The 21,390-nt window shown below is 45.5% G+C and overlaps 1 protein-coding gene across 1 annotated transcript in view; it reads left to right on the forward strand.

Moving 5' to 3' along the window:
• Positions 1-21,390, forward strand: part of MYO16 (myosin XVI) — a 484,344-nt gene that overhangs the window by 414,457 nt on the left and 48,497 nt on the right. The window contains 2 exon segments of the mRNA XM_034665464.1: positions 7,702-8,348; positions 8,350-8,764. Of these exon segments, the coding sequence (XP_034521355.1) occupies positions 7,702-8,348; positions 8,350-8,764 (1,062 nt within the window).

Below are 21,390 nucleotides of genomic sequence, written 5' to 3' on the forward strand. Positions count from 1 at the left end.
AAAATATATATAAAAGCAGATGACAGGAGATGGCCCCTCCTGTGGGGAATCACCAGGCTTTTCAGTCTCACTGTGAAAATACGTGATGTGATGCCATTAGAGTTCCGAGACTTTCAGGAGAAACTGAAGTTCTTGGAACCTAATTTCAGCTGGCATGTGACCGAGGTGCTTGTCAGGGTCTCCCCCACAGATCGCACCCCGTGAGCTCAGATTTTGGAGGCCAGCCCCGAAGGTGGTGTTTTGATTGCTGTCTGCACTAGCTGTCCTTTTTTACAAGATGCCTCACATGGTCTCTACACCCACCACCACGTCTCCCGCCGCTGGACATGAACTCCATCGAGCCTGCTGATCCCATCGAGCAGGTGTGCCGGCTGGTTTTTGTAGCATCAGGAGTTGGGGGCCAGTGGGGGTCTGGTCACCTGGATTTCCAATCCGTAATTGCACGATGGCTACACCCTCCTGAGATAAACCTGCCACGCACAGGGGCTCTGGCCACTTTTATGCCTTTGTGACAGGAGCTAAAATGTCCAGGACAGGAGCCACAAGCCATATGTGGCTATTTACACTTAACTTCAAATTAAGTGGAATTTAGAACTCAGTTCCTCGGTCCTTAGTGACACTGCAAAGGTGTGGAATCTCCAAACATCGCAGGAAATTCCGTCAGACAGCACTGATACTACACACTTGGACTCTGAGGACAATGCTGGGGTCTTTGCACCCCGTAATAGATCACAAGACTGTCCTTCTGCAGAAGATAGGAAGAAACTCAGATTGCTATTTAATATGCTGTGTCAGCCTTGGTTTCATAAGAACAAGGACCACAACCCAGTCAGTTTCTTACCTTGAGCCATTCCTTTTGGCTTCTTTAAAAATCGAGTTCAGATTCTCTTCTTTTTTAGGGAAAACTGCTGATTCATCTCCAAAGGTTATGTAGTGAAGGGAGGTCTGATTAGAGAAAGAGAGCCAAGAATCTTAGAGAAACCAAGGATTAGGTCACATTAAGCCTTGTGCCTAGGTCTGTTCTTATTAACACATGCCTTTCCCATAGGTTTTCATCCAGTAAACTCGGCTGTAATAAAGACAGGCAGTGGAGAGCGCTCATTTTTTTTCACCATCTTTGTGCCTGAAAAGCATGAAGCAATTTTACGAGCCAGTAAATTTTGACACTTATGTGCAAACTATTAGCAAGCTAGGGCCAACTATTTGAGCGTAGAGTTGACCCTTGAACAGCACAGGCTAGAACTGCGTGGGTCCACTTATACATGGATTGTTTCTCAATACAGTACAATACTGTAAACGTAGTTTCTCTTTCCTCATGATTTTCTGCATAATGTTTTCTTTTCCTTAGCTTACTTTATCGTAAAGATACAGTATATAATATATATGCAAAATACGTGTTCATGGACTGTTGATGTTATCGGTAAGGCTTCTGCAACAGCAAGCTATTGGTAGTAGAGTTAGGGGAGAGTCAAAAGTTACAGGCAGATTTTCAACTGCAAGAGGGGTGGGCACCCCTAACCCTTGCATTGTTCAAGGGTCAACTGTGCTATTTTTTTAAAAAGTCTGGGGTTGTTCTTCGTCAATAGTGACTAGGGGTAGGAAGAACAGGGCTTCTCCTCCTTGCTAGTGAGTTCCCAGCTCATGCACCCTTCTAGAGACTTGATTCTCTAAGCCCATGATGCAGACTTGCTCCCAGGCATGGGGTAACTGGATGGGGAGATTGCAAGAGACAGGTTTTGTTCTAGCAGTGCAAGCCTTCCCCCTTTACTCTCCTGTCATGTGATCTCCACACCCACCACCCCTTCAGACTCCAGCAGCCCATTCCTTAGAAATAATACCTTGAAGAATCCATAATTTTTAAAAGTAAATTGCTATATAACTCCATTCTCAACAAGACCATTTATATGCATAGATACAAGAATATTTCATCTCTGTAGCCTAATTTGGAAATAACATTCCATTCCTTTTCTTTCTTTCCAGTCTGGTTTTTATCTTTACTTGAGAATAGGTCTTGGCACGTTGTCGGCACTCAGTAAATACTTATGGAACAAATGCATGTTATAGAAATATATTTCTTTGTACTTTCCATTAAAGCAGAATTCGATTCTTATCAATAAATCAAAATAAGCACAATTTGGCCAGGTTCAAAATGTACCCTTGAGATTTGCTGGATTTGGCCTGTCAGTGTATTTTTCACAGAAGTCCCTTGATTATATTTTTCTATTAGCTGAAATTTGACAGAAATTAGGTATTCTGTGAACACCATCCTGAGAATATGTTACTGGATATAGAAGAACAAGATTGCATGTTTCATGACTTAACGACACCCGAGTCCTTTCAATGCATAGTAGCTAAGCGTACCCTACGTGGCTGGCTCCCCCCGGAGGGTCACGGAGACCAGCAGGGGAGGTAAATGGGCAAACAAATTATAAGATAACCAGAGTAACAGCAAAGAGAGCAGATGGTGTGGAACACTGGGCAAGGGGGCTGACCTTTGTTGGAACCTGGGGAGGGGTCAGGAAGGACATCTCCATGACATTACACAGGTGGGGTAAAGTCCAATGTGTAAAGATGGGATAACAGCAACATTACGGACTCCTCTCACCAAAAAGAAATGTTATAAGGTCACAGTATATCACAGCTCAGTGGAAGCCCTTTTTTCCCCATTTGTAGCTGGTTGTGCATTGATACGACATTCACTCGTGTGCAGCTGGTCCATCGGCCAGCTAGCCATCATTTATTTGGGTGTCCTTTATGTCCAAGGTCCCATGCAAAGCATTAAGTTTGTTCTGAAACTAGGCAAAATCACACTGGAAGGATTGGAATGCAATGGATACGTACACACACAGATAGAACTACTTAAAAGCCACCTGACATGCCTTAGTGAACCTTCAAAGGGCAGGTGTTCTGTACAAGAACATTTTTATCTCCTAACAGAAACTCAGCGTGACGTAAGTCCCTAGATCATTACACAGTAGCTCAGATAAAAGTCAAGTTTGAGAATGTGGGGTTTAGCACTTATGCTACTGTTACGACGCCAGGCCTTGCCCTAAAGGTGTCCTGTGACCATGAAAATAAATACTTGGCCCCATCTTGGTGGGGTCACAGATGTTTTACCCATAAATCTTAGGACTCAAAACGTTAAGAAAATTATTTAAGAAAATTCTTAATATAAGTTCATTGTTCATGGCCTGTCCATCCATATTTGCAAATCAACTATTAGTATTTGTGTGAACACACACACACACACACACACACACACACACACACAAAGAGAGAGAAAGAAACAGAGAAACAGCCACAAAACCAAATGAGACTTTAATACTCTAACTGTGGTTTTCTAATTGTATTTTATGAAAACTGAAGCTTTCCTGTTCTTACACCCAAAGATTCAAATTCAGTCATGGGCTCCTCTGGGTGGTCCTCAGTCCAGGTCCTTTATGAGGCTGCAGGTGGTGGTTGGAATCATCTGAAGGCTGGTGCCTTGCACTGTGGTGCCTCAGCCATGTGAGGAGTGGGACAACGTGGGCATCTCTATCTCGAGATGTTTTCTCCATGTGGTTTATGTGGTATGACAGCTTCAGGGGAGCTGGACTTCATACCTAGAGAAACAGTGTGTCAAAGATACACACCCAGGAGAGAGGACACCAGGCAGCCTCAGAGGTCATGCAGCCTCACTTTCACCACCTCCCTCCCACCTGTGAGGCAGTTCCAAGGGTGCATCCAGGTTTAAGAAGGAGAAACAGACTCCACCTCTTAATAGGATGAGATACACGGTGGCCAATTTTTGGAAAATACAATTCCAATCCACCCACTAGACAAAACAGTTCCTACCCTTCCCGCGTATGAAATACAGTCGCTCATCTTGCAAACTCCAAAGCTGCCTCTTCTCACCCCACCAGGCCCAGACCCAAAGTCCCCATCTCATTGTCTTGGTCAGGCCCAGGTTTCCTGGCTCCTCAGGTAGACAGCTCTTCAGGATGCCCCATTCTGCCCGAAGGCAGGCTCTCTCCTCCTTGCAGTGAGCAGAGCCTGCAGGGATGGGTGCAGATGTTCTTGACTGGAGACAGAAAGCTTGGGAGGCACACAGTAGTTCTGAAGGACACCTGGGCACGGGTTGCTTGCGTCTGGAGTAGGATGGAGTCCTGGTGCCTGGAAATGATTTTCCATGGCTCTTAGGCCCATGGTCTGCAATCTTTGCTGACCTTTGAGTTATAATTCCTAATTCACAAGGCAACTTGTTTGGGGCTGATCATTCTCTCAGCCTACTCATAAAATTTTGAGGCACCAGAACCTCTCCATTTGGTAATGACTCTGCCCCTTTCGGTGCACACTGATACAATTCCTTTAAAAGCCTTGTGAGTTTCTTGTGAGTCAATTTGTAATCCATTCCAGCGTTGGAAAACCACAGACAGTAACTTTTTGAGACAAGCTCTTCTCTACTCTGGGCTCTCTATAGGAGTTCTACGGAGCAAGACTCTTGATTCTTACAAGTTCCATGGTGCTGCTTGTGAAGGGTGCATGAGACATTACTTCAGCTCTTCCTGGGGTCTTGATAAAGGGTTTTGAAGTCATGATCTTGGCTTCATCTTTAGATATGTTTTCAGGGAAATGCCCCAGATTTCATCTCTGCCTGGAAGTCACATCTTCACCTCAGAATTATTTGCCATCTGGACAGCCTGGCAGAGAGAAGCCATGTTATTTTCAAAAAAAAAAAAAAAGAGAGAGAGAGAAAGAGAAAGAAAGGAAAGGAAGGAAGGAATAAAGAGGAAGGGAGGGAGGAAGGAAGGAAGGAAGGGAGAGAGAGAGAAAGAGAAAGAAAGGAAGGAAGGAAGGAAGGGAGAAAGAAGAGTGAGAGAGAAAGTCCTAGCTCCTTTATAGTTACTAGCTCTTTCTTTAGCTTACGTCTTTACTCTCACATTTTACTAGAAGCAGCTGGAATAATCCAGTAGGCAGCTTTCACACTCTGCCTGCAGCCCTCCTTTGCTAGAGCCTCCAGCTCTTTGAGCATGGTTTCTATTTTCCCCATCACTGCAGGGGTCAGTGTTGCTAACCTTTCTGTGGTGGCATAAAAAGGGCTGCATTTCCTCCAGCTTCCAACATCTTCCTCACTTTCCATGAAGCCTCCCCAAGAGCATTCTTGATGATCACCGTGCTGCCACTCACGTGGTCTTCAAGGCTCCTCTGATCTTCCAGAGCCGCTGTCATCCTTTTCAGCGTCTTTTGTCATAGCACTCCATGGGTACCAACAGCTGCATTAGACCTCCCTTGCCATGTAACAAACCCCTCCAAACTATAGTGGCTTGAAAGAACAAGGATGGTGATCCTGTCTCTCTCACGGCTCCAGCAGCTGGCTGGGCTCAGCCCCAGCTGAGGTCACACAGTGGCTGGTGCTGGAGTCATCGAAGACTCAGTTCACTGTGTATTTCTGGTGTCTGGGCTGGGGAAACCCAGACAGCTGAGGCCTGGAGCAGATGAGGTCGCCTGGCATCTCTCGCTCTATGGCCCTTCCACATGTTCTCCACTGCAGGGCTGCTTCAGGGTAGAAGGACTTCATGCATAGAGATCAGGGTCCCCAAGACGTGTCCCAGGGGAGCAAGAGCCAGACAGAAGCCGTACTGCCCATGATCCAGCCTCAGAAGGCAGGTGGTTTCCCCTTTGTCATAGTTTATTCATCAGGGGCAGTCACAGAGGCCTTGCCAGTTTCAAGATTCTGGAAGAGCATGTGGGATTGAAAATATTGTTGAAGCCAGTTTTGGAAAATACAATCTGCCACAAATCCTTTCAATTATTCAAATCTTCAGAACAATTCTGTAATACTAATGTTAAAATTTTGTTTGGTTCATTAACTTTCTAGAAGCTTATGAGCTGCTGTGTTTTAGCACATTGAAAGCCTTTGGAATAATGCTTATGAATTACAGAATTATGCATTTTTGGTATTTTCTGCTTTTAAAAATTGGGTGCGTTGGGGAACCCTGTATAATACTGGCTTACAAAGATGTCCAGTGGGTTAGAAAAGTATGCTTTGTTCTTTTTCTTTCCCTTTTGGATATCTCCCATTTGGTTCATGGTTACAATGTGCCAGCGTAGGAGCTGAGCACTTTCCGTACAGTATGTCTCCCTTTTATTCCTCCGAGATAATTACTGATATCACCATTTCGCGTGTGACAATACTCGGACTTAGATTTTCCCAAGTCCTCTTATAAATCACTGTTTGCACCCTGCCATCCACCCCCAACACAGCCACACAGCTCTGTGACCCCCTTATTGTGGCCTGCTGTTCCCGGTCCTCGTGGCATGTATCACATTCCAACATGCAAGAGAATTTACTCATCTGTTTTATTTACTTGCTTTTATCGTCTGACACCTCCCACTAGGGCAGAAGAAGGTAGGGAACATTCTGTCTGTGTTCACGAATGTGTCTCAGTTAAATGCTGCTTGAATGCACGACCAAGGGAACGATTGCTTGAGTGAATGGTCACTCTGGGATTTGAATCCAGACCTCTCCGACTCCAAAGTCCTTACTTTTAGCCACAATACCCCACTGGAGCCCCAACTAGAGACAGAGACCGCTGTCAAACACGCACAGTGACAGAAAAACCCGACTGCCTCAAACAGCTCAGAAACTCAGCAAAATTAGCTGCACTTACATTACAAATTCCTTCAGGTCAGTAAAATCCCAAACTGATAAAATTGTTGACGATTCTTGAGGACTTTTGCTACTGCAGCCAAACTTTATGCAATTTTCCGAAATTAAAGTCTGTTTCCAGAGAAATTTTAGTTACTAAGAACACTATTACAATTTATAGTAAAGATATGTTAGAAAAAGAAGTCTTTTGGAATTTGGGGGGATTTTTTTTAGCGTAACCTTTAATAACCGTTTTTAGAGCCATATTTAAGTGGTTCTTCTCCCTCTTTCATTGTTTTTCTGAGTATCTCCCCTGTTTCAACTTAAGTTTCCACCTTAGGAGTTTTTTGTTGTTTTGTTTCGGTTTTTTAAGTAATCTCTATGCCCAGGGTGGGGCTCAAATTCTCCACCTGGAGACCAAGAGTCACGTGCCCTACCCACTGAGCCAGCAGCGCCCCCCTCCACCTTAGAAGTTCTTAGCGAAATGTTGCACTCTTGATTTCCCTGTTAAATATGTGTTTCTCTTAAGGATTCACATATATTGTACAACTCACCCTAGGCATCGTGTTTCATAAAGTTCTTTTCTAAGGAAATAATCTCTCCATGCACATTGGTGTTTTTGGTGTTTTGTTCACTGTATACCATTTACAATGAGCTTAGGCATTTCCTTCAGGAAGCCTCCATATGCCACTAGCTAGCTCATGTGCTTGCTGGCCCTCGTCTTTATTTTCCGGTCTCTAAAATCCTGAGGGTCGGTGCAGCCGGCACTTACGTAAAGCTGCATAAGGCCCCAGGCCTGCAGGAGTGGTAGGTTCCAGCAGCCCATCTGAAAGGTCCTTCCCAGGCCCTCGCCAGGCACTTCCCCTTCGCAGGTAGCTGGCAATCCCAGGGCACCCTAGGGTCCTCATGACGCCTTCCTCAATGGGTAGCTGTGGCCTCCAGCTCCAAGATCTGCATAGGTTTTCTCCTTGGCAGTCTGGGGCTCTGGAAGGTGGAGGGAGGCAGGCCGGGCGCTCGCGGTGGGGCCCGGGGTCTGGCTAACACCTGCCATCCCTCCCCTGTTCCCCCTGCAGTGCTCACCCGACCCCGACCTCACAGCGATGACTACAGCACCGTGAAGAAGATTCCTCCCCGCAAGCCCAAGCGCAGCCCCAACACCAAACTCAGCGGCTCCTCGGAGGAGATCGCGGGCGCGCGGCGCAGAGGCGGCCCTCAGCAGCGCGCTCCGGGGGTCCCCGCGCCCCCCGCGCCCCCTGCACGCGTCCCACCTGAGCCCCGGCCTCCGCCAGAGCCCGAGCCCGAGCCCGTCTACATCGAGATGGTGGGCCGCGCCGGCAGCCCGGAGCAGGCGGAGGCCGTGTACGAGGAGATGAAGTACTTCGTGCCCCCGGAGGTGTCCGCGTTGCCCCCTCTACTGAGTGACAGTCAGAACCCCGTCTCCTGGGAGGATGGCAAGGGGGGCGGCCAGGCCGCTGGGCCCTGCAAAGACACGTGCGACATCCCGGCCCCTTTCCCCAACCTGCTCCCTCACCGTCCCCCGCTCCTGGTGTTCCCCCCGACCCCTGTCACCTGCTCACCGGCGTCAGACGAGTCGCCCTTGACGCCCCTGGAGGTGAAAAAGCTGCCCGTGCTGGAGACCAACCTCAAGTACCCGGTGCAGGCCGAAGGCTCCAGCCCCCTGTCTCCACAGCACGCCAAGAACCAAAAAGGCGACGGGGACAAGGCCGGCGTCCCCTGGCCCGCCCGCCGCTAGCGGGTCGCCCCCCACGCCGCCGCCCCCTCCAGCTCCCCTGGCCCCCCGGCCGCCTACACACTTCGCCTTTCCCCCGGAGCACCTGGGGAGCGCGGGCCTAGCGGCTTCGGCCAGCCCCGACGTGCCCAAAGCGCCCCAGCCGCCCAGCTCTGCGCCCGCGGGGGGCCCGTGCAGCTCTTTCTCCAAGGCCCCCTACTCCCCCGGGAGGGCAGCCAGGGCCGAGCAAAGGAAGGCCAGCGCCAGCCCTTCCTCTCCGGTGCCCTACAGCCCGCCGAACTGCAGAGCGCTCGGCAGCCCCCTGGACGAGCTCACCAGCCTCTTCAGCTCTGGGAGGAGCGTGCTTCGGAAGTCCGCGGCGGGGAGGAGAATCAGGGAGCCCGAAGGTAGGGGAACCAGCACGCCGCCGGTCTGCACAGAGATGGACGTGCATCTCTGCCCCAGGGTCTGCGTGCGTGCGCACACGCGGTCACACATGCACATACTGTCGGGGGCCAGGGAGTGGCCATTCAGAGCAGATGACAGCTTAAAAAGTCGTATGCAGCCGATGTGGTCAGGTAGGGAAGAATTCGTAATTCCATTTCGCATGTGAAGGCTCATGATATAAAAACACATAGTACTAAAACTGAGTTCAATACGTTTTTATGGGTATTGGAGCAAGATTCAATTTGAGCTATTGTTTTCTTTCCTCTAATAATGCTCCCTTCTAACACGGAAGTGGTATTTTTGTAGCATTATCTGGCCAATTCCCATGTGATTCAGGGTTCACCATGAATGCCTGAGTGTCCTTCTGTCTGTCCATCTCACTTCCACACCAGGTGCCTGAGGTAAAGACCTGTCCATCACTACCTTATACTTAATACTGCTCAACTTGATATTGCTTTGGATGAATGATTTTTCTTCTGTTCATGTACCACCCAAGGAGCATGGTAACTGTTCTGTGAATTCCGATATCTTCTCATCCCGCAGCTCAGCCTAAGGCGTGACTAAGCACACTGCGGGGCTATTCCAGCCGGAGGCTGTTGCCTGTATGAAAAAGCCTGCATTTTGTGTCCCTATAAAAGCAGAAGGTAGCTAGCCACAGGTCCTCGCAAAGAACTGTTGCTGACCACATGCTACGTCATTCAGATAAGGCAGCCTTTGTGCCAGAGGTGTCGTTCGGCACAGATTCGCATACTAATCACAGATAATGTAAATCATCTTCCAAAAACACTTCCTAAGGCTTTTATACAAAAGCAAAATATTTCCCAGTGTTCTGTGTTTTGAGGAAGAATTACATTAATAGAAAGCATCTTCTCGTTAAGGAAGTTGTAACAGGTCCCTTTAGTCATGACGCCATTAATATCCACCCTTCCAGGTAAATGGCAACTTTTAACATCCTCACTTTACAGACTGAGATGGGAAACTTCAAGGTGAAGAGGTTAAAGGCCTTCTTAAGTTCAAGTGGCAGGACTGGAAATAAAATGTTGACTGATGATGTAACTTTTTATGTACCTATTAACCTACTGTCTCTCCAAAGAAAATATATAAACATGTTCCTTTCATCATTTGGTTAGGAAAATTACAAAAACTCTAGAAAATCTAGGAACAATCTGAATAAGTGAAAAGTAGATCAAGGTAAGAACACTTAGCAAATGAATAAATAGCCTACTTCCTACTTATTCTTCAAATACCCTAATTATTTGTTTTGCTGAGAAGGTCTTAAGTATAGATCCATCAATAAATGAAGTTGTCTTTGTAAGTAGAAGAATGTTTGAATTTCACAAGTCATGCAGTATATTTGCAGGAACAAAATGGAATCTAGGAGAAAAGCATTAAATGAACAAATTAATATTTGCCTTTAGAACTAAAAGTTAATTAAAATGTCATAAAGCTCATTTTACCGTAGTTATGAATCAGGTGAGTTCTTCTTGACTCTGTTTAGGAAAGTGAAGTGAATGGATTTCTAGACACACCTCATCATCTGGAATTCCCTGAGCTGAGGACTCAGTGTAGTGAGAAGTACAGTGGGGCCTCCAGGCATGGGGCGTGAATTTGCGCATTATTTTTCCCTGTGGTGGCATTAGCCAGTATTTGAGAACACGTATCCAAGCCTCAAGTACAACACTGTTACTTCACATCTAAAATTATAAAGTATCTATTTTTCTACTGTGGGCTTTTACAATACACTCTTCATTTGAAAAAATTGGCTTGAGCCACTTATGACTTTCTCATAAATACATGAATTGGCAACTTCTGCCCCAGCACAGTAGCTGTAACAACCAAAAATTTAATCATATGAGACCAGGTCATCCCCACACACCAGATTATAGGAGTTCCAACTCCACATTTGAGAACCGGGTCATTCTTGATGGTCCGTGATGTGGGAAATAGGTTTGTGCGTTTGCATGGCGTGTTCTCATGGGATCTTACAGGTTATTCTTTTAGAATAAAAGGGGCTAAAGATAAGATGTGGAAGAAAAAAGGTCTTCATGCTGAAGCTAATCACCGGAGCTGCTCTATGATGATTAAGGTTTTCACAGTTTGATCCTGAAGTCAGTAATCCATTTTCTTCTGAATGAATTGAATGGCTCTTATTAATGATTTACTGTAGTCTTGGGATTTCTTCCCTTTAAGGTTTTAAATGTTCTACTTTACTCTCTTTATATTTAAAGATATTCTTATTTTCACCTGAAATGGCTTTCTTACCAAATAATCCAGTGGGTGGCTAATTCAGCCTCCAGGCACCTAAATTAATTACAGCTCACTTCTTGCATTTGTGGTCTGGGGAAATTGTTCTGCAAATTTGCAGAAGCCTTCAAAATATTCCCCTCGCTTCTCTGGAAAGTGACCTTGAGGAGATTACACTGCTCACTATTACCCCGCTATGGGCATTTCCCGTTAAAATAGAAAGGACAATGGGTTGTGCGTGGTGATGTAGGGATGAAGTCCATTGGTGTGTAATTCAGCTCGGTCGCTATTCTGCAGACTGAGATACGGGATTTCACAAATATTATCTTCCCCCAAATGGTTGATTTTCTATTGACTTGTGGGCATGCGATCTGAGGCATATGAAGTCACTCAGATTCTGAGTCCATGGTGCGTGGCGTACAGACGGGAGGATGCGGATGGTGATGATGGCGATGGGTCCGCAGCCCCAGAGGAATGATGTTGGGGGCCAGTGGCTGTAGTCCTTACTGGGCAGGTCCTGTTTTCATGACCCATTGAATTCTCTCAAGATGAGAAGCTATCTGCTACTCTTATCCCCATTTCACAGATGGGAAGAATGAGGCTCAGAGAGGACCCCCCTTGCTCTCAGTGCCGTCCTCCTGTGTGAGACGTTGCATGACTTGAGCTCGATGATTGGGTCGCAGAGGAAGTTTTATCTACTCATTCGGTGGGGCCTCCGATGGCAGGAAACAGAAGACAAGGTTTTAAATGTTCGCGTTTTCTTGCCTGGGGTGTAACAAGTTGGACTCCTAGACCTGGGGTGGAGAAAACGTTTCATACATTTAAAAATGCCAAACATGTACTTAACACCTTGCGAGTATATATACAGTTTTGGAATAGCACGTGTGGGCCACTTGGCCCTTAACATTGAGAATGACTGAATGTTTAATTATCCATGCCTTTCTAGATGCAATTATCCCATTCATTCACAAAATGTTTTTCATCTGATATTACAATATGATGAATATTATTATGCCAATTATTTCTAGTTGCTTCGTTTCAAAAATCATGAGACCTAATTCGAATGCAAGGAGAGATTCATTGGCTTGCGTAGACCACTAGGGTGCTCCATTGCTCCAGACGGCATCCCAGAGTCAGGGCGAGTTTATCTAGAACACGAAATAAAATAAGCATGTTCTTCTCCATTCATTGGAAAGACCAGGATGATAGGACTTGGACAAAAATGCAGCACACCTCAGAAATCTGGAGAAGAGAGGAGGAGAGCCAGGCTGACTTAAGAAAAAGACTGATTTGCAGAATACTTTTACAAAAATTGTTTTATTACTTTTGATATTGCGCATCCATAGTTTATAAGATATAGATAGTTTAAAATGATGTAAATAAGAACAAAAAATGCACAGCATTTCTTTGCATTTAGTAGGTGTTGATTAAATACCTATTTGATGAAAACGTACCTGAAAAAAAAAGCAGCTTGACCTATGAATGTATTTAATAGACCCAGCCCTCGAGGCATTTTTACTTAAAGAGAATCACTTAAGCCGAATGGAAATCACTGTTTATTTCAAATACCTTATTTTATTGCATAAATAGTCTGAGTAAGAATATTTTGAGTTTTAAGTCAGTGTTCTGTAGCTGAATTTTCACAGTTTAATGTTTTATCCCATAGGGCCATTTGTTTTAAAAGGGAGTTCTTTTTAAAGTTGGCCTTAGAGAAAATTTCAAACGTATGCAAAAGTAGAGGGAATAGATTAATGAACTCTCTCCATGGCCAGTCCTGCTTCGTGTGCAGTCTTGCTCAGTCCCGTCCTTCCCCGGATTATTTGAAGTGCATTCCAATGTCAAATCAACTTATTAATAAATATTTACAAATATTTTACTTAAAAAGTCCTTTAGGAAAAAATGAAAGATTTATTCTTACGTCACTTTAATTAGTCCAGACCAGTGTGTCCATTTCAGCCTTCACAGATGTAAGCCTAATGCTCCTGAGAGAAACCTGCTCCTGGAAACTAGGGCCTCATTCTTCATGATAGAAACAAAATAATTCTCAAGGGTTAGCTTTCTTCCGAAAGAACACTGGCCTGTGAGATCGTCCACACGGACTTTGAGGTCAGCCCCTTGTACTGACTGCCACGAAAGATCAAATAAAATTAGAAAGGGTGGATCTCTAAATATTACCCCTGAACAGAACTAAGAGTAAGAGACCAACATTCCAAAAGACATACAGTTGCTTCTGAAATCAGTATTTTATGAAGTTTAGATGCTTCCATGCCAGATTAAGTAGTACTTATTCATTGTTTAGTAACAAGAAGAATGCTTTAAAATCACTGAAATGTCATGAAATTCCTGGCAGAAATCTGACTTGCTCAAGGGCAATGTCTGTAAGCTGCCCTTGTCTTCTTGGGTTTGAAGCACAAGTTTGGACACCATCTTCGTTCGGTCTCTGACGCATCCTAATGAGATCACGGCAGAAACTGCTCTGCCTCCTGCAAATCTCGACCCCCCAGAATGGGCTGCAGAGCTTGGCGTCCCTTAGGCTTCTTGCCTCTACGCGGGTTCTTCTAGCACTTTGTCCTGTGCGGGGCTGTTCATCTTCCTCCCTCCCTGCACGGTTTCTCTCCATCCTGATTTATTTGGGGGGGAGGGGTGAGGTGGGGGTGGCCCGAGGCATCTTGAAAATCATGAAGGGCGTGGACAGACAAGCGCATAGTTTACTGATGCGCTGCCGTCTGCCTTCCTGCCTCACGTAACAGTCTGCCTCCCGTGAAAGCAAGGCATTCTTCCACATTCTGGAACGATTTTGAGTCAACACTAAATGTCCCTTATTTTCCAAATGAGTAAGTCCTTTGGAAAGATGAGCTTGACACCCCGGAGAAGCAAGTTCTCCTTTTCTCACTAAGCGCCTAGGAGACAGGGGTGCGCTGTTGTAGGTTTCCCGGTGCCAGTGAGCCCGAGCTTTGACAGAAGGAGCGGATACCTCTCTGTGAGAAAAGGCTTTTGTTCACCCAGTTCTTGGCCCCTCTGCAGTTACAGGGAGGCTCTGTGTTTGGGACGTGTTTGCAGGGTTTCTAATTTCCCAAGTCACACTTAGCTCATCCCCACTTAGAAATAAGCTTTCAATTTTAATAAACTGATCAGTAGCCAAACTACGTTAAAAGCACAAAGCTCTTTGTTGTCTGTGTGAATTGGACACGTTTTTTTTAAAACGTCTAATATTTGTTGGGAATGTTTGTGACATTCTTCTCCCAATTTATAGCGCCTTCTCTTTATAAATGCTGGAGAATTCACACAGGGCAGTTGTGCAACCGGGGGCCCGGAACGGACTTGCATTGACTTGCAGAGTTACTTCCCTCACACATTCACTTAGTGGAAGCACAGGGCTTGCTACTGGGAGCCAAAAAATGGAGAAATCTGTGTTGTCCCTGCCCTCTCGCGGACCGTAGGATGCAGACGGGTCCGTGCAGTTTCAGTGAGTGAAAGTCTAGTGGAGGAGAGAGGCCTGGGGGTCATAAACCCTTGGTGGGCCCAGAATTGAGCTCCAAGTGGCCCGTGAGTCCCCAGTGCTTGGCCTGTTCTTGACTTGGTGGAGAAGCGTCACGGACTTCATCGGATTGTCACAGAGTGTCCATGGCTGGGGAGAGCCAGGGTCCGCGGCGGTGGTGTACTCTTCACAGGGTGCTTCTCACGGGGCCACCAGAGAAGGTGGGAGAGCCTCACTCCAGGCCTGCCCGGTGAGCAGGGCGAGTGGTAGGCGATGAGGAGAGGATGGAGTTCCCCAGGTGCACCAGCGGGACAGCGGGCACGGCAGCCAGAAGAACCCGTGTGCGTGGGGCCATGTGAGCCCGGGCTACACGGCCCGTTAGCGCACAGGTGTGACGGCTGCAGAAGGGGCAGACAGAGAACAGGGGCACTTACGTGCCTTGCATGGAATCAGGGCAGGACGAGCTTTCTACCTGGAAGTCCCACGACAGGGCTCCGAATGCGCTCCATTGTGTCTCTTCGTCACCTGGGAATTCAGCAGGAACTCTTCAGGTCTTCCCCACAAAGAGTGCCCAGAGCTGGAAGGGGGCATGACCCAGAGGGTTAGTTCTGGGTACACGCATGTGACCTTGTGTAATGGAAAATACTCGGAAATGCGATGGAACATTTGTTAATGGTATTCTGTTAATAATACTAACAGCCGACGTTTGTGAAGGGTGGTTTCTTGTTGGCCAGCACGCAGATGTCTCTTCCGTCCCCACACCCTCGGCCCTGTGTGAGGCCAGTGAAGCAGATGGTAGCATCCCCATTTGCTAATGAGCAATCCGAGAGTTTGAGGGATTAAGTGACTCTCCCATAATCACAGGAACTAACTGGTCCCAGACTTGGGAACGAGACATGGCTCCTTTCTCCAAAACGCGGGAGAAATTTCGATTTCTGTTCTGTGAGGCCGTTCACAGTCTGCACAAACAATTACAAATTTGAACTGATACAAAGTCCCTGTCTGAGAGAATAACCCCTTTCTGAAGTTAAATGTAAACTCACGACCAGCAAAAGATATGGGAGGAGGGCATACTTTTTCTTTTCAGTGATTTTCAACAGCCCCCATGATTGGGATAGGAGAAAGACATTCAAAAAAGCCTCCATCATTTGCCTCTTGGTGACGTTCTAGACGAAAACCAAAAACAAACAATAGCAACTCATTAGTTTCTGAATTATGTCAACCTGGAAACAGATGCAGGTAATGGCGAAGGTAGAAACATGTCTGGACAAAATCCTCGTGTCGGGCCTCCAGTCCCTGCCCCTCAATCAGGATTTGTTGGGAAAATATTCAGCCCACAGGTCTCATGACCACGGATGTCCACTGGGCCATGCTGCTCTGTTATCCTTTGAAACCCAGGAGCAAAACCAAGCAGAGGGTGGTGACGATTAACTATGCAGACCAACCTGATCAAAAAGTAACCTTCGAGTCATGAGAATTATCTTGGGAAATTACCTGAATCTATAGCCACTAGCCTGCCAGTCTAACCAGAGATATGCATCTTGCATAAATAGCTCATCATTTCTGAAATGAGCCAAATGCAGCCGAGAAGCCATCACCACTGGGATGTTCTATGATGCACTGTCAGCGGGAGAAGAATCTATTGTACCTGGAATTCTGAAGGGGGAAAAAAAAGAGGCAGTCTTTTCAGAAGTGGATTATCTTTCATAACCAGTAAATATTTTTCATGCTATCAGCCCATAAAGCAAGCAGCTATGGTGTATTGTGGATCTCTGCACGGGATTGTGAATTAAACTCCCACGGGGGCTCCGAAGAGAAGCCCGGCGCTGTATCTTGTGAGGCACTCAGCAGCTCCCCTCAAGCAAGTTAATAAAGACCTTCCTGACATTGTGCATCTCATTATTGCCACATAATACAACATCCTGGGGTTTTCTTCCTTTTGTGAAGAAATGCTTAAAAGCGACATGGTGCGTGGAAAGTTTTCCTAAAGACGGCTGGATTGGTGCCACATTCTCTTTCTGCTTAAGAGTATTGGCAGAGGAAAACCTATTTCTTAATTACCTACCAGCGTTCAGGTCCTTTATACCGACTTGAATCATTTTTATGATTAATCCTCAGATTAGCCCTGAGAAGCTCACACTACCTGACACTTGGCTTTATCCAGTATCACGTTATGCAGCGCTCCGTTCCACGAGTCCACAGCGGTCACCTAGCATCCACTGTGTGCGAAACTAACGGACTTTTTTCTACTCTGGCTTTTATTTCCATCTTTTTCTCGTTTCTCCTTGAAATCTGCAACGTTCGTACCCACACACCATACATTTGCAATTACTGGCCTATTGTAATCATTCATGTTAATTGTAATAAGACAGTAAACAGTAACCTTGTTCCCTTTGCTCCCCACTCAGGTGACTAGGTCCTAAAAAGTGCAGGGTCCAGACAATGGCAGGTGTGAGCTAGGTGTGACATTATAGAGATTTACATCAGAGCGCTCACTGTGCCACGATGCCCGAGAATTTGTGCATCACCCAGAACTGCTGGAAAACCTACAAGAGAGCTTCCTCACGCTCAAAACTCTGGTTCATCATCCAACCTAATTGTTGAAAGGCAAATTCCCTTTTAAAGAGTGAAAGAGCTGACATACACACACTGGGTCCATGGGGTACTTCCCAGGCAAATGTGCATGTTTGGGATTTTGGTGTAATTACTCTTTGACATAGAAAGATGGACAATCCATGAAGAAGTAAGTTTGAGAGAGAAGACGTGGGCAGAGCAGTGGGGGGAGCTATGATCTCTACAAAGGCATTTCCATGTTACTGAAAAGCGAACCAAAGCTCCCAGCTATTAAATTACCTTCTGATGTCACCTCTGTTTGCTGGAGCTCCATTTGCTTAACCCACTCTCAGGTGAGATCCCCAGCCGATGGGGTCAGGGGGGTTTCCACAGCAGGATGGAGGGAACACATCAAAGTACAAACACCTGATTTAAAGTGGGGGAGCCTTCGTGTGCTTCTGCCTGCTTGCACATCCTTTCTTAGGGCTACGTCTGGTGTCCAGCCCCAGACCCTCTAGAGCAAAGAGTATTTATGTATGTATTTTATTTTCACGAGAACTGGATTGAGTCTATTTTGTTTCTTGGTATTTAACTACCTTTCTGTATAGCTAGTAAGAGAGTCATTGGATTTTTAATAGATAAGTTGCTTTTAAAGTAACTCCTGAAATGTATAATCTACGTTGCTGCATTCAGGGACATTAGCTTGCATTCCACGCCTACCATGTTGTTCTAGTGCCTTCTGGCCACCCCTGATCTCCTCCGCATACACCTGAGCACAACGAGAGGTTTACTGAATCACTTAAGTGTTTTATAAGACAGTAAAACTCTAATTGTTAATATTAATTCACTGGTGTAGTTGCGGTGTGCAAGGAGGGGTCTCCGTTCACTCACGGAGCCTTGGAAGTGTCTAATTTCCAGAGGCTGAGGAGTGACATGGGACAGAGGCACTGAGCTCATGTTTGGTGATGAGGGATCATAGGACGCCTTTCTGATCTGATGGTCATTAGTGAACCCAGCAGTGTGGTTCAGCTGCCAGTCAGAGAGCATTTTCACTGCTGCGAGGATGCAATCCATCCTGGGAACCCTTCGTAATGATTTTAGGAGAAATGTTCTGCTTTTTTTTTTTTTCACATAATAAAATCGTTCTATGACATGACCCCAAAACGTGTAGTTCTTCTCAGGATTTATGAAAAATTAGAAGTTAACTCCAGGCAAGATGGTTCAACTAGCAATCAGATTTAATATTGCTGTTTGCCTGAAATTTTCAAAGAGGTTTGGAAAAATCATCAAGTAAGAAGGGCAAGCTTCACTCATTTTTTTTGTTTATTCTAAAAATGCATCAATAATCTATTTGTGCCAAACTTTGTACTAAGTGGTATGGATTTTTAAAATAAAATGTAGGGTCTGTTCAGAAGCCTCTCACAGCAGGAAACATGCAAACTCCAGTGTATCCAGGCGGCGAGAGACAGTTTGCATGAAGACACGATTTGGGCATCACGAAACACTACTTACCCTCAAAGCTTGTGAAATGCTGTGTTTTTATTCATTTGGTTCTATTCTCCTTCATCTTTAAATACTTACCATGACCCACTAAATTGATTTCCCAACCTGTAAATACGTCCTCTGGAACACTGGTCTAGAAGGTGCGATTTATATGGAAGGATGGGAGGGATTTGAGACCAAACACAAAGAGAAAGANNNCTATTGTACCTGGAATTCTGAAGGGGGAAAAAAAAGAGGCAGTCTTTTCAGAAGTGGATTATCTTTCATAACCAGTAAATATTTTTCATGCTATCAGCCCATAAAGCAAGCAGCTATGGTGTATTGTGGATCTCTGCACGGGATTGTGAATTAAACTCCCACGGGGGCTCCGAAGAGAAGCCCGGCGCTGTATCTTGTGAGGCACTCAGCAGCTCCCCTCAAGCAAGTTAATAAAGACCTTCCTGACATTGTGCATCTCATTATTGCCACATAATGCAACATCCTGGGGTTTTCTTCCTTTTGTGAAGAAATGCTTAAAAGCGACATGGTGCGTGGAAAGTTTTCCTAAAGACGGCTGGATTGGTGCCACATTCTCTTTCTGCTTAAGAGTATTGGCAGAGGAAAACCTATTTCTTAATTACCTACCAGCGTTCAGGTCCTTTATACCGACTTGAATCATTTTTATGATTAATCCTCAGATTAGCCCTGAGAAGCTCACACTACCTGACACTTGGCTTTATCCAGTATCACGTTATGCAGCGCTCCGTTCCACGAGTCCACAGCGGTCACCTAGCATCCACTGTGTGCGAAACTAACGGACTTTTTTCTACTCTGGCTTTTATTTCCATCTTTTTCTCGTTTCTCCTTGAAATCTGCAACGTTCGTACCCACACACCATACATTTGCAATTACTGGCCTATTGTAATCATTCATGTTAATTGTAATAAGACAGTAAACAGTAACCTTGTTCCCTTTGCTCCCCACTCAGGTGACTAGGTCCTAAAAAGTGCAGGGTCCAGACAATGGCAGGTGTGAGCTAGGTGTGACATTATAGAGATTTACATCAGAGCGCTCACTGTGCCACGATGCCCGAGAATTTGTGCATCACCCAGAACTGCTGGAAAACCTACAAGAGAGCTTCTTCACGCTCAAAACTCTGGTTCATCATCCAACCTAATTGTTGAAAGGCAGATTCCCTTTTAAAGAGTGAAAGAGCTGACATACACACACTGGGTCCATGGGGTACTTCCCAGGCAAATGTGCATGTTTGGGATTTTGGTGTAATTACTCTTTGACATAGAAAGATGGACAATCCATGAAGAAGTAAGTTTGAGAGAGAAGACGTGGGCAGAGCAGTGGGGGGAGCTATGATCTCTACAAAGGCATTTCCATGTTACTGAAAAGCGAACCAAAGCTCCCAGCTATTAAATTACCTTCTGATGTCACCTCTGTTTGCTGGAGCTCCATTTGCTTAACCCACTCTCAGGTGAGATCCCCAGCCGATGGGGTCAGGGGGGTTTCCACAGCAGGATGGAGGGAACACATCAAAGTACAAACACCTGATTTAAAGTGGGGGAGCCTTCGTGTGCTTCTGCCTGCTTGCACATCCTTTCTTAGGGCTACGTCTGGTGTCCAGCCCCAGACCCTCTAGAGCAAAGAGTATTTATGTATGTATTTTATTTTCACGAGAACTGGATTGAGTCTATTTCGTTTCTTGGTATTTAACTACCTTTCTGTATAGCTAGTAAGAGAGTCCTTGGATTTTTAATAGATAAGTTGCTTTTAAAGTAACTCCTGAAATGTATAATCTACGTTGCTGCATTCAGGGACATTAGCTTGCATTCCACGCCTACCATGTTGTTCTAGTGCCTTCTGGCCACCCCTGATCTCCTCCGCATACACCTGAGCACAACGAGAGGTTTACTGAATCACTTAAGTGTTTTATAAGACAGTAAAACTCTAATTGTTAATATTAATTCACTGGTGTAGTTGCGGTGTGCAAGGAGGGGTCTCCGTTCACTCACGGAGCCTTGGAATCGTGTCTAATTTCCAGAGGCTGAGGAGTGACATGGGACAGAGGCACTGAGCTCATGTTTGGTGATGAGGGATCATAGGACGCCTTTCTGATCTGATGGTCATTAGTGAACCCAGCAGTGTGGTTCAGCTGCCAGTCAGAGAGCATTTTCACTGCTGCGAGGATGCAATCCATCCTGGGAACCCTTCGTAATGATTTTAGGAGAAATGTTCTGCTTTTTTTTTTTTTCACATAATAAAATCGTTCTATGACATGACCCCAAAACGTGTAGTTCTTCTCAGGATTTATGAAAAATTAGAAGTTAACTCCAGGCAAGATGGTTCAACTAGCAATCAGATTTAATATTGCTGTTTGCCTGAAATTTTCAAAGAGGTTTGGAAAAATCATCAAGTAAGAAGGGCAAGCTTCACTCATTTTTTTTGTTTATTCTAAAAATGCATCAATAATCTATTTGTGCCAAACTTTGTACTAAGTGGTATGGATTTTTAAAATAAAATGTAGGGTCTGTTCAGAAGCCTCTCACAGCAGGAAACATGCAAACTCCAGTGTATCCAGGCGGCGAGAGACAGTTTGCATGAAGACACGATTTGGGCATCACGAAACACTACTTACCCTCAAAGCTTGTGAAATGCTGTGTTTTTATTCATTTGGTTCTATTCTCCTTCATCTTTAAATACTTACCATGACCCACTAAATTGATTTCCCAACCTGTAAATACGTCCTCTGGAACACTGGTCTAGAAGGTGCGATTTATATGGAAGGATGGGAGGGATTTGAGACCAAACACAAAGAGA

This window comes from Ailuropoda melanoleuca, chromosome 7, assembly GCF_002007445.2.
Source record: "Ailuropoda melanoleuca isolate Jingjing chromosome 7, ASM200744v2, whole genome shotgun sequence".
Lineage (NCBI taxonomy): Eukaryota > Metazoa > Chordata > Mammalia > Carnivora > Ursidae > Ailuropoda > Ailuropoda melanoleuca.